This window comes from Drosophila tropicalis, unplaced genomic scaffold (assembly GCF_018151085.1).
Source record: "Drosophila tropicalis isolate 14030-0801.00 unplaced genomic scaffold, ASM1815108v1 contig_867, whole genome shotgun sequence".
NCBI lineage: Eukaryota > Metazoa > Arthropoda > Insecta > Diptera > Drosophilidae > Drosophila > Drosophila tropicalis.
Genome location: NW_027173362.1, coordinates 1,817,707 through 1,830,651, shown reverse-complemented (window position 1 = coordinate 1,830,651; position 12,945 = coordinate 1,817,707). Strand labels below are relative to the sequence as shown.

The 12,945-nt window shown below is 42.1% G+C and overlaps 3 protein-coding genes across 4 annotated transcripts; all 3 read left to right on the top strand.

Annotated features, from left to right (window-relative positions):
• The first annotated feature begins 191 nt into the window (after positions 1-191).
• On the top strand, positions 192-4,421 carry LOC137583532 (C-mannosyltransferase dpy-19 homolog). Its single transcript, XM_068298599.1, has 8 exons — positions 192-251; positions 345-477; positions 546-807; positions 868-1,189; positions 1,247-2,755; positions 2,820-3,013; positions 3,144-3,269; positions 3,540-4,421. The coding sequence occupies exons 2-8, from the start codon at positions 432-434 to the stop codon at positions 3,742-3,744; spliced, it is 2,664 nt and encodes an 887-aa protein (XP_068154700.1). The 5' UTR covers positions 192-251; positions 345-431; the 3' UTR covers positions 3,745-4,421.
• A 427-nt stretch (positions 4,422-4,848) lies between these two features.
• On the top strand, positions 4,849-9,800 carry Klp3A (kinesin-like protein 3A). 2 transcript variants are annotated; one of them, XM_068298473.1, is made up of 5 exons: positions 4,849-5,097; positions 5,521-6,236; positions 6,311-6,462; positions 6,536-9,182; positions 9,256-9,800. In XM_068298473.1, the coding sequence occupies exons 2-5, from the start codon at positions 5,521-5,523 to the stop codon at positions 9,302-9,304; spliced, it is 3,564 nt and encodes a 1,187-aa protein (XP_068154574.1). In that variant the 5' UTR covers positions 4,849-5,097; the 3' UTR covers positions 9,305-9,800. The 2 variants fall into 2 exon arrangements, with proteins under 2 accessions (XP_068154574.1, XP_068154573.1); XM_068298472.1 differs by lacking the exon at positions 4,849-5,097 and adding an exon at positions 5,269-5,443.
• A 97-nt stretch (positions 9,801-9,897) lies between these two features.
• On the top strand, positions 9,898-12,461 carry Ing3 (Inhibitor of growth family, member 3). The gene is given in 4 exon segments (XM_068298657.1): positions 9,898-9,916; positions 9,967-10,100; positions 10,162-10,923; positions 10,926-12,461. Coding segments are annotated over 3 exon segments (2,310 nt in total). The 5' UTR covers positions 9,898-9,916; positions 9,967-10,000; the 3' UTR covers positions 12,374-12,461.
• Positions 12,462-12,945: the final 484 nt, after the last annotated feature.

Genomic DNA, 12,945 nt, shown 5'->3' with positions numbered 1-12,945 from the left:
GTGCGATCGATAACAATAATCGACGGCAAACTCACTATTTCGGAAATTGATTACATTTTTACACATTTTATAATTTACTACAAGCTTTGGAAATGCAAATTAAGAATTTTGTGATGATAACGAAAAAAAAGACAAATTTAATATATCTCGGAAAATTTTCATCGATCTATCGAAGTTTGCCACTATCGATGGTGCCATCGATGGAATTCGCAGCTCTACTGCTGCCCTCCGGCCGGAACAGCTGATTCCTTGTGAGTGTTTTATTTTCTATTTTCTTGTGAAATATATGTGCATTTGTGTTAAATTAGCGAATTGAATAATGATTAAACAAAATTGTCTGTTAGATATACTAAGTGACTGCAGCAATTGAATAGAGCTGAGGTAGAGGTAGATCAGGAAAAAGAGCAAGTACACAGGCCCCAGCAGCCAAGATGCGCGAGCCTAATGTGTATGTGATTCTATCGCATGCCTTGATTGGTAAGTAAAGAGAATCCCCTGCGGCATCCTGATGTAACAACAACTCCAACATATTTCCTCCATTGCAGGCTCTGGCTTCTTCTTTCTGTATATGCAGCATGTTCGCGTGATTTTCGAGACACGCACAAATATCCATCAATTGAGTCAATTGGAAAAAGAATCGCTGATCCGTAACGAGGACGCCTTATATTATAGCTTCTATAAGAAGCTAGTAGATGGTCCAAATTTTTGGCATGGCTATGAGCAATTGAAAAATGTCACCGACATTGAATATCCACAAAGTGTAAATGTTTTGCAACGTTTCTATGTCCTGCCCGAATTGGTTACGGCGTAAGTTTTAATCTATCCCACCCGTTTGGTCCTTCTGCTTATGTTTTATTTGATTTTTAGATATGTTTTCCATATAGTACGATCGGGCTATAATCCCATTTTGCAGCCAATGCAATTCTATTTCGAATTCGTTTGGATAATGGGCGGTGTCACTCTGTTGGTTCTCTATTTGTATGGCATTATGCTGAGCGAGAATGTCTTTGGCGGTATTTATGGCGTGATCTCGTATCTAATGTTTCATAGCTTTGCTGCCAAAATCTATGAGCGTCCCTTGGCAAGGGAAAATTTTGCATTCCCCTTTATATTTTTGCAAATGTTTTATCTTTGCTTTTGCATTGGTCAGGTCATCTATACGCAGAGACACAGCTCCAGATTGTTAAAAGTAAGTTTTCTCCCACAAAATTGTACTTAAAAAGCTAATTCTAATTCCTTTGCATAGATCTTTACGATGTCGATATTCATTGCCATTGCTCTGCTTTCCTGGCAGTTCTCCACATTCATATTTACAACGCAGATTTTGATTGTGATGACATCATGGAATATCAGTGTCATGCCCACGGGCACAGCGAATGCATTCGCTTTGGACTTTTCCATATCACATCTCTTGGGCAATGCATTGGCCTTCATCATTTCGCATGGCAATGGCCAATTGCTCTTCACATGGCAATTAAGTGCCTCGCTCAGTCTATTCCTAATCACAATGGTGCGACAAGTGCGCAGTCGTCGCCTGGCAAATGATCCCCTGCAGGGTGATTATTTCTCATTGAAATTCATTTTGCTCGCTCTACTATTTGCGAGCAGCATGCAGGCCAAATTGCTTGATCTATTGGTCAAGGCCGGCATGCTGAATCCTCAGGATATTACCTGTGTGCATTACTGTGATCTCTGGGCCCACTGGGCGCTGCAGATGAAGGTGAACTTTGTCACCAATTTATCTGCATGCAATCCGCATTATGTGCCAGTTGCGTGGTCCGAATTGTGGCAATTGGTAAAGACATTGATTGTTAAACCGTATTGCATGTACGGTGTGGTCATGCTGGCCATGTTCTTTCGCAAATGGCGCAAATCGAATGTGCCACAACGGGCTGCTAGCCAAGAGCAACGGGAACGAGCTCGCAACTATGTGCTCGAGGATTTTCTCGAAGAGCATCGTGTTTCCATGTCGGATATGTCTAATAAACAGACCGAGCAGCAGCTACAAAAATGCCTAAAAATGCTCGAGAGTTGTGATCATGACTATGAGCGATATAAACGTGAGAAGGTTAAAATGCAGCAAGAGCAACCAGCTGAACGGGATGATTTCATAGCCGATATAAAGCGTTTGAAAGAGCAAATAAATCGTAACAAAGAGCGAGAGCAGGGCGAAAACAAAGATGAACAGCAGCAGCAGGCCCAGTCACAGGACAAAGAAGCGGAGATCACGTTCATTCCTGCTTCCGCTTCTGATCCTGCAGCAGATTCCACTTCCACTACAACAGCAACAACTACTACTAATACTACAAATGCCACGGAGGACAAGGAGAAAACGGAAGAAAGCTTGCCGTCCAAAACCACTGATGAGACAACCAAGAAGTCGTCATCATCATCATCGTCATCGTCACCCAATCGCAATGGCCATTCATCATCCCATACGCATAATCATAACCACTCCCATGCCCGTTGCCATCGCTCACATAGGAATTCCATTTCATCCACATCATCGTTCTCGGTTGTGCCCACAACAAATGCCCAAATCCTTAATCTTCATTATATGTATAGCTTCCTTCAAATGCTTGTCTTCACCGTTATCGGCCTCACTGTGCGCAAATTGTTCTTCCTTAGCTTTACTCAGGGTTGTGTTATAGCTCCAACTATATGCTCCAAAGTCTGGTATCATCGACAGCGCAATATCTTTTGGTCTGTCTCCTTGGCCGTCTTCTTACTCAGCATGTTTGATCCCGGCATGGTGGTAATTTCTTCCAGTTCTATCGATAATCTACTTTCCATTGATTCCTCATTTTTGCTTTTTTCAGAACATACGTGAAGAATACTTTCCAGCTCGTTATACCCAAAATACTGACGACTTGGACAGTATGTTGGAATGGATTAAAGTCAATACAGAGAGAGATGCAGTTTTTGCTGGACCCGTCGAGATCATTGGCACTGTTCACTTGACAACAAAAAGACCAATTGTTAATCATGCCCATCTTGAGATGCGACAAATTGCGTAAGAGACAAAATACCGAAACATTTCGGTTGCATTATAAATCACTTTTGCGTGACTTAAGTCATGTAACTTAAAAAAAATGGTCTCTTTATCTTATCTTCCTATCCCCCTGCCCCTACTCTCATGACAGTGAACGCACGGAGCATGTCTATTCAGTATATAGTCGTCAACAATCTTCAGATATTTACAATCAGTGCTCACAATTGAAAATTCAATACTTGATCATATCGCTCGATGAGTGCACCAATGAAGTGCGGTGAGTCTTGAAAATAACCAAAAAGTACTTAACGCATACAATGTAGATACAGGGGCTCTGGCTTAGAGATATTTTAATAATTAAGTAAAGCATTTTTTGTCTGAGAATCGTCACGACGTTTCTTGTAACGAAAGTGGCGTCGTTTAAAACAAATAGGGTACCTTAATTGTATCTTTGGTCAACATGAGGTCTAATACACATTATCCATTCTTAACGTTTGTAAGTCGCAAGGAATACTAATAGAAACTTATATCCGTCCATTTCTTTTAGGGATGACTGCGATATTCTATCAATATGGGATGACAAGCAACCTACTAATCGCAATTATCCGCAATTCTGTCATGAATTGCTGCACAAGAATGTTCCAAGTTTCCTTAAAGTCTATGCGAATGACAATTATGGGATTATTAAGATGTTCTCACAATCGGTACAAATCAATTTGAAGCACAATAAAATGCCCGAAATGTCCATTTGAGAGGAGAATTGTTGCCGCTGCCATAGTCCATGCCAATGTCATCGCCGCCGCCGCCGCCATCGCAGCAGCAGGAGAAAGAGCGGTCAACAGAAGCAAAAGGATTAGGAGCCGAAGCAAGAGATGGATTGAAAAAGACTGTCACATTAAAACTTTTTCCATCCTCCTTTAACTTCTCGACAACAAAAGGAAAACAAATATAATAACAACAAAAACAAAAAAACAGACAACACCAAAACCAAAAAGAGACAAAGAAAGAAAAACAAAAGCAAACGAAATGTGCATAAGTAAAACAGAAGAAAAAGAAAAACTTTTAAGAATTCTATTGCATTTAAGTTTTTTTCGTTTACTCTTGTTCTCAATGATTTCTTTTCTTTCTCGATCTATCTCTCAAAGCCATTCCTTCACCTCCCCTACCTGTTTTTTAAGTCAGGTTTAAATTTTAAGTTTGAGCTAAGCTTCTTTTTTTTTTTTTTTGTATATTTGTGTACCGCTGCTGTCGCAGATACAAAATGTGTTTTTGTATTGAAAATGGTCGATGAGGAGGAAGATACCAATTTTGAGACTTGTTGTGACCCCAAAAAAAACAAAAAAAAAGAAGTCCCCCCATTAAGCGTAGAGATTTAAGCAGACGAAGGCAATAAAAGAAAGTTTAACAACAAATTATGATAAATATAAAATTAACCATTTGAAGTTGTGATTTATTTGCTTGGGTTGGGACTGTTGATCGCCGGTGTTTCCACCTGATGTCCGTTTATTTTCTGTTTGGAAACAACAATTGATCATTCAAACTTTGAATTTCAACGCAACGGGCGGGCAACATTTAAAATAGGGGTTCAGTTATAGCGGTTTTACCGTTTATATTCAAAAGTTAACTTCATGCGGAGCATGCAGTGGCATAAGAATGACAGAAGTGACTATATTATGATCATTGGCTTCATTACCTACTGCCATCCTATTCATTTCTATGTTGCATACCTATTTTTGGTCAGGTGTGGCAACGCGTTCTGAACAGGTTTAATCATTAATCGATATGCTTAACGACAACAACTACGACAGCCGATTTTAAAATGTCAATTTTGTTTTATTATTTACAACAAAATTAGACATTAACTAGCAAAGGCGCATCCGAGATTGTGCTCCAATTTTTATTTTTTATTTTTTGTACGAAATTCACGTACTGTTTTGCCTGCTTTTGGACGTAGTATCTTATGTAAAACTCATTCTAATATACCAGAGGTTCGCTTATCAACACGGAAAACCTAAATAACAAACTGCACGAGTCGAGCTGGAGGTCATGTTGGCAAAATAACCTTTTCTTTGGTGTCAATTGTCAATTACCTTGAGGTTGTTACGGTAAGCATACTCAGATAAATAGATCGAAGGTCATGTATCTTCAAAACTGTTTTGGTAAACATGCTGAGATGGATAGATTAGATAAGACAGCAATGTAGAATTTTTTCTATCGATAACTCGACAATGCAGTCGATAACACTAACCCACCATTTTCGAAATTAACTGTGCTGTTGTTTTTTTTGGCTGCTGGCGTCCGTCCAAAAGAAGCATTAAGTAATTGTAATTGTGTTTGTTATTTTAATTAATTGTAATTGTTGCTTGTGTGCATTTTCCGTTTTGACTTGTGTCAAGAAAAACATACCGTAACCTGTTGTTTTGCTGTTAAGAAACATTACATTCCTAGAAGGTACATATGTGGGAAAAAAGAAAGGACTATGGAAAAAAATAACTAACCCAAACTAATATGGTTTTAAATTCTTGTAGATGTCCACTACCAGTTTAAATACGAATATTAATAGCGACGGCGAGGCGGATACGGTGTCTGTGGCGCTAAGAGTGCGTCCCTTGGTCAGGTCGGAGATTGAACGAGGATGCCAGATAGCCGTGCAGCGGGCCGGTGATGGATCACCACAAGTTACCGTGAATCGAGCGGAAACATTTACCTATAACTATGTGTTCGATACCGCTGATAGCCAGCAGGATATCTATGATGATTGTGTGCATCCGAAACTGAAGAAATTGCTAAGCGGTTATAATGTTACGATACTCGCATATGGTCAGACGGGATCCGGAAAAACATATACCATGGGCACATCATTTAATGGCATAATGGACGAGAATGCCGGAGTTATACCACGAGCCATTTATGAGATATTCAAAGAGATCGATGCTATGTCGTCGTCAGATACGACAAGTAAAAGCAAATTTGTGGTCACATGCTCATTTGTGGAATTATATCAGGAGCAATTAATTGATTTATTTTCACCCAACCGGAGTACAGTGGATGTACGTGAGGTGAAGAGTCGGATAGTGATGCCTGGTTTGACCGAATTGCAAGTGCAATCGGCAAAAGAAGTGACTGATTATCTAATGAAAGGCTCGGCTGGCCGAGCTGTCGGCTCTACAGCCATGAATGAATCCTCCTCACGTTCCCATGCCATATTTACAATAACTGTTGTGGCAAGCCAAACTGATGGCAGGTGAATAGACTCAAATATGCCGATTCTATGTTAGGATTCTTTTCTATTAAATAACTTCTAAACTTCTATTATAGAGATTCGGTGACAACCTCCAAATTCAATCTGGTGGACTTGGCCGGATCCGAACGTGCTTCCAAGACATTAGCCAGCGGTGATCGATTTAAGGAGGGCGTTAATATTAACAAAGGATTACTCGCATTGGGCAATGTGATTAATTCGCTGGGCTGTAAGTTCTTTCCTATCATTCATTCGTTTAGACTTTAATCTCGCTTTTAATCTTTATGTATATGTATATATAGCTGGTCAAGCCTCTGGCTTTATAGCCTATCGGCAATCTAAGTTGACGAGGTTATTACAAGATTCGCTAGGTGGAAACTCAATAACCTTGATGATAGCCTGCGTCAGTCCAGCCGATTATAATGTGCCCGAAACGTTGAGCACTTTGCGGTATGCGGATCGTGCCCTTCAAATTAAAAATCGGCCAGTGGTCAATTTGGATCCTCATGCTGCCGAGGTCAATCAACTCAAGGACATTATTCAAAAACTGCGTATGGATTTGCTATCACAAGGAGCAGTTGGAGGAATGAGCAATTCTCTGACCGCCGCCCTGGGTTCAGCCGGCTTGGAGTCAGTGCAAACTGTTAATCCAATGGGCAGTGGCATGAGTGCCGCAGAGAGGCAGCGTCTGTTGGAGAAATTGCAGTTGATGGAACAAAAGAATCTCAAATTGCAAAAGGATCTCCATCAGGCTCTCATCGATGTCGCCGAGAATGAGATGAGAGCTCATATTGCCGAACAAAATCATGATAGGATTAAAACTCATTTACTTGAGATGAAAACTAAACTGAAACTGCAGTATGAGCAAAAGCAGCAAACTGAGGTGGTGGGCGATACTAGCGAGTTTTGGGTGGTGTTTAACGAGGCGGTTAATTTGGCCCATCAGGAATTGGAGCGATCCGAGACGGAAATGAAAGAGCTAACGCACACATCCATTAGGTCGAATGCAAGCAACAACGATATCGACAACGCCGGTGAGCTTCAGGAGCTAAATCAGATGGAGGAGTACACCGCCAAACAGTTAAATCTCAATGGTGAACTGAAAAATATTAATCGTCAGCTCAATCTTAAGCAGGAACTGCACGAACGTGTTCTAAGCAATTTTAGTCGCCTTCAAATGGAAGTTGGCCAGTCTACGCTGGCAGAGGAGGCGGCTGCCAACAAGATCGATGAACTGGAGTCTGAACGACGCCAGCTGCTCGAGAAGCTGCGCTCAATGAAAAGCAAGGACAGTAATGTCTCCAAGTTGGCCGAGGAGCGTAGGAAAAGACTACAGCAACTGGAACAAGAACTGGGTGGAATGCGCCGCAGATTGCAGACCTTGAACAATGTGGTTAAAATGCATGAAAAAGAAAAGGCAAAGATCACGAATCTCAGTCAAGAGATCAGGGATATGAAGGAAGCAAAAGTCAAGCTGATACGGGCCATGCGTCAGGAATCGGAGAAATTCCGTCAATGGAAAATGATTAGAGAAAAGGAGGTAACTCAACTCAAATCCAAGGATCGTAAATTGAAAAGCGAAATGGCTAGGCAGGAACAACTACATGTCAAGCAGCGGAACGTACTTAAACGCAAATGTGAGGAGGCATTGGCTGCCAATAAGAGACTGAAAGACGCCTTGGAGAGGAAGGCTTCGGCCCAGGCTCAGCGTCAACGTCAGCAACAGAGTGGTAATACCACCACAAAGTCTAAGGATAATATTGCTGCCATTGAACAGGAGCTGGAGATAATTTTATCGGTACTTGATGCCGAAATTATTCTCGAAACCCTGATGGAGGATCGAGCCGTTTTCGCGCAGGAATATCAGGAGTTAAAACAAAATGCTGGAAATGAAGCAAATCAAGCATTGCTATCGGCAATGGAGGAAGACATGGAGATGCGGAATGCCCAGATCGCTGATTTCCAACAGAAGGTTCAGCTGAACAATATAGACACCCATGTGTCGATATTGGCCGATAACCCTCAAAGTTTGGCCGAATCTCGAACAGTGAGCAAACATGTGCTTAAAACCATGATTCAGCAGCGACGTGATCATGCCCAGGCCATGGCCGAGCAACGTATACGTCTCACTAATAATATCAATCAGTTGACCGTGTCCGAAACGAAGCTACTTGAGTTGGCCGAGCAACTGCAGCGAATCGAACAGCAGCATCGCGAGGAAATGCATTGCCAACAGCGAGAGTATGAGGAGAAGGTAGCCGTTCTACTACGCTCTGCCCAAGCAAATAACGGAGATATTCAGCAGCAATTTGAGAAAGGTGGCCAAACGTTTATAATTGAGGATTTGTTAGCCTCCAAGGAGGCTATACAGTTGGAATTGGATGCACTGAAATCAAAGGCGGATAAACCAAAGAAATCTGCTACACGAGAAGCTCTTGCGACCGAGTATCCCGAGATCTTGGAAGAATCCATAATGGAGATGGATGACAGCTACGATTTAGATCCTGACTGGAAGCCCAACACGGCCAGGCGTCACAAAAAGCTAGACGCCACCAACAAATCAAAGGCGGAAGAAACCACAATATCTGAAGCTGATAACTCATCCAACTCAAATTGTTCGGGATTGGTGTCATGCAAATGCCGCATTAGATGCGACTCCAAGCGTTGTCTTTGCTATGCAAATGGATCGAGTTGTTTACCCAGCTGTCGTTGTAAGGGCTCCTGCCACAATCCCTCAAACACATTTATTAAAGATGAAGCTCAAGATGATAATGACAAAGAGAATTTGGTCGAAATGCCACCACCTACCACAGATCGTCCACTACAAAGTAATCCGAATCTGGCGAAACGCACCTCCAGCATAGAGACGATAAAAAGTGAGCCAGGATCAACGACTACATTACCCAGTACTCCGACAACTAGTGATGAAAATATACCAAAATTGGCGAGGTAATAATATATATAACACCAAAAACCAAGTTAACACATTTATTTTATATCTTTTACTCTTTTATTTTACCAGAATGTCCGGACTAACTTTTAATACGCCGCGAAGGAAATTTTTTAATTAGGGGAGTGCGCAAACTAATTCGTTTCCTACAAACTCCAACGGAAACCAAAAGTCATTCCAATCCTATATAGATGTATATGATCAGCAGCAGCGACAACAGAAAATTCCTGTCCTGCCCTGTCTGTTTGGGTTCCATCTATCCCGGTTTTCGTTCGGAGACAAAAACAGTATGAAGAATACTTCACCACCGAATATATGCTATGTATGCCGCACTTCCCCTTTCCTTCCAAGCTACACTTTATACTTATGGTCATAGTCTAAATATGTCAAATTTTGTATTTAAGCTAAACAAAACTATTAGTAGTTAGATAGAAGATACATATGGAGAGAATGTCATCGAATATGCAGTTTTCTGACATTCCTCGCTCTCCCTTTATATGTTTGCATAATTTTAAGTATATTGGCTACCCTCGACTGATTCCTTTCCTTTATTTGTTCAATTAACTTTAATTAAATTCCAAATGGTTAAATAAAAAAAATTAAATTGAAAAAAAAAACACTAAAATTTTTTAGCGGTTATTTTCTTGTACGCACGTCTGGCAGCATTGGATGGTAGTACATCATGGCATTTCGATAATCGCAAAATTATCGATAACATGCGATTACTTTTTCGGTAAGAAAAAAGAAAAAAGGGAAAAAATTGATTATAATTTTAGACTTTAGGTCCTCTTAGAAGGTAAAATAGAGTCCTGTGGCAATGTTGTACTTGGAGGACTATTTGGAGATGATTGAGCATTTGCCGCAGGAGTTGCGCGATCGCTTTACCGAAATGCGCGAATTGGATCTGGCCGTCCAGAGTAAGTGCGTCCTTGTTCGTTTGCAACAATTGTCGTCACTCTCTCCCAATCTCTCTGGCAGACAATATGGACTCTCTGGACAAGAAGTCACGGCTTTTCTTTCAGCAATGCAAACGCGGCGAACTGCAACACGAATCGATGGACACGGAATTCCATGGCCTGAGGCGGGAATATTTCAAGGTAATGGAAGATGCCGATGAAAAAGTGGCCATTGCTACGCAAATCCATGAGTTAGTCGAACGCTATTTACGCCGCCTCGATAGTGAGCTCTTTAAATTCAAATGCGAGCTAGAGGCGGATAATAATGGCATTACCGAGATCTTGGAAAAGCGATCGCTCGAATTAGATGGCAACACATCGACAGCAGCCTCAGCTCTAATGATGAATATGAATCAGAAGGAAAATCGCTATAATCTGGTCAATAATTCGGCGGGAATTATTGCAACTGGTGGTGGAGCGTCCAATGCACACACCGTCACTGTTACCACACCGGTTGGTGGTGGTGGTGGAGCCGGTGGGCCAGTTAATCCATTAAGTGCCCATCAATTGGGTCATCACTTGAATCAGCGTCATCATCGCAAACTGGAGAAACGGCGTGAGACCATCTGTACCGTGCCTGTGCAAGAGAAACGGCCAAATCTCAATCATTCACTGCCCACATTAATGGCAGCATCAAATACCACAAACTCCGCAGCAGTAGTCACCGGTGGCACCGGTCAAGCCACAACTCTACCGACGGTGGCAAATCATGTAGGTCATTTGCCAACATTGCCAGTGGCACCGGCAACAGTTAATTCCATAGTTACGGGCTCAACAGCTGGGGGGTTTCCGTTGTCCGCCAATTGGCAACAAATCTGGCCCACAATCATGTCCTTGCCACTGGTTCAACAACGGCCAATTGTGGTCCTAATGTGTCGGCGGCTGGTGGCTCAACTGGTGGATCTGGTGGAGTGGGTACATCGAGTGCTGGCGGCAACGTTAGCTACAATCTGCAGCATTTGGGTGGCGGGGCAGCCGCCTCTAGTGCCATAGCAGCGGCGGCCAGTCAGGCTATTGTGGCAACCCAACAAATGCAACAAGGACGCAGGACAGCCAGCTTAAAAGCCAGCTTTGAGGCCATACATGGTGGAACCACTGATTTCTGGGCAGGAAGCGGAGCGGCGGGTGGTGGGGCGGCGACTGCAGGTGGTGCTGGTGGGGCAACAGTGGCGGCAGCTGTAGCAAATTCAGGTGGAGTAACTAATACCAATCATCATGGTCAACATGGTCATGGCCATGGACATGGACATGGCCACAGCCATGGTCATGGGCATGGACACGGCCATGGTCATGGACATGGTCATCATACACTGCCAGTCAATTCCATGCAGCATTTGCAGCAGGAAAAGAAAAAGAAAAAATTAAATACCCATATCACGTTGCCCACGGTTGCATCACTGCAGAATTCATCCTCCGCTTCCTCCACTGGATCCTCCTCGCTAAATGTTATAGCAGCATCGACATCGTCCTCATCATCGTCCAACCTTAGTGGCGGGATGGGAGTTGGTGTCGGCGTGGCAGTAGATACGTTTGATTTACTTGCAGCTAGTGGACCGGTTGGAACTACAAATGCCACACTCGCAAATCACATTACGTCCAACAACGCCGGCGGCGGCAGTGTCACTGGCAGTACAAAAAATCAAATGACTTCCAATACATTGCCCATTTGTCCGACAGCCACTGGCAATCAAATTGGCATCTCATCAACGTCTAGCCAGGCCACAGTACTGCCTACGCATCATAATCAACATCATCACCAGCAGCAACAGCAGCAGCAACAACAACAACAACAGCAACACCACCATCAACAACAGCAGCAGCAGCATCACCACCATCACCATCATCATCTGCCAACCACCACGGTATCATCATCATCCGTCTCCTCATCGTCAGTGTCGTCCAATACAAATTCTGGACAGGCTCTTAACAACAGCCTGCCCACCAATAGCTTGCCGCCACCCTCGTTAGCCTCCTCCCAATTGACCATTAATGAGAATGGACTCGTTGTGGAGCAAACAGCCGAGGGCGGCGAATGGTCCTACGATCCCAATGAGCCACGCTATTGTACTTGCAACCAGGTATCCTATGGCGATATGGTTGCCTGCGACAATGATGCCTGTCCCTACGAATGGTTCCATTACCCCTGTGTGGGCATAACCCAACCGCCCAAGGGCAAATGGTATTGCCCCAAATGTACAGCCTCGATGAGGCGACGAGGCAATCGAAAGAATTGAATATCAAAGCTAGGGAAATCCCTGCAGAAATTTCGTTGGGATTATAGTAGGCAACATTTTAAGTAGCCCACAGATAGAGAGAGGGAAAGAGCACTAGTACTTGAATTACTAATGTAATTATTATTACATCCATGAGGTGAGTTATTTTACTTTAGTTATGTAAGTCAATTGCACAAACAGCCAACCAATAATTATATGCAATTCCAATTTTAAAACTAATCCCAATTTATATTGATTATTTCAACTTCTTTGTTTATTTTATTTTTTTTCCTGCTATAACTTATTTATAAAAATATTTTTAGAGTATTCAATTTTACACGAAACTCACTCGAATTAGCGGAAGATTATTATTAATTCAATTGTAATTATATATAAATACATTTATACATATACACATAAATATGTAGCTAATATATATACAAATATATACATATATCGGCTTTATCATAATTTATGAAACTTAATGCAATAACTTTTATTCGAATATTTAATAAAATTTTTTTCAAACTTGAATATGGGGCATTTAAAGTTCTGTACAGGGTGTCAATCGCATTTAATGGCACACTCTGTGC

What these genes read in the sequence shown, in the direction of transcription:
- LOC137583532 (XM_068298599.1), top strand. Translation starts at nt 432, where the DNA reads ATGCGCGAGCCTAATGTGTATGTGATTCTATCGCATGCCTTGATTG. An exon ending in TCTATCGCATGCCTTGATTG is followed by an intron (nt 478 to 545) that starts GTAAGTAAAGAG and finishes CCTCCATTGCAG; the next exon opens with GCTCTGGCTTCTTCTTTCTG. An exon ending in TGTTTGATCCCGGCATGGTG is followed by an intron (nt 2,756 to 2,819) that starts GTAATTTCTTCC and finishes TGCTTTTTTCAG; the next exon opens with AACATACGTGAAGAATACTT.
- Klp3A (XM_068298473.1), top strand. Translation starts at nt 5,521, where the DNA reads ATGTCCACTACCAGTTTAAATACGAATATTAATAGCGACGGCGAGGCG. An exon ending in GCAAGCCAAACTGATGGCAG is followed by an intron (nt 6,237 to 6,310) that starts GTGAATAGACTC and finishes CTTCTATTATAG; the next exon opens with AGATTCGGTGACAACCTCCA. An exon ending in TGTGATTAATTCGCTGGGCT is followed by an intron (nt 6,463 to 6,535) that starts GTAAGTTCTTTC and finishes ATGTATATATAG; the next exon opens with CTGGTCAAGCCTCTGGCTTT.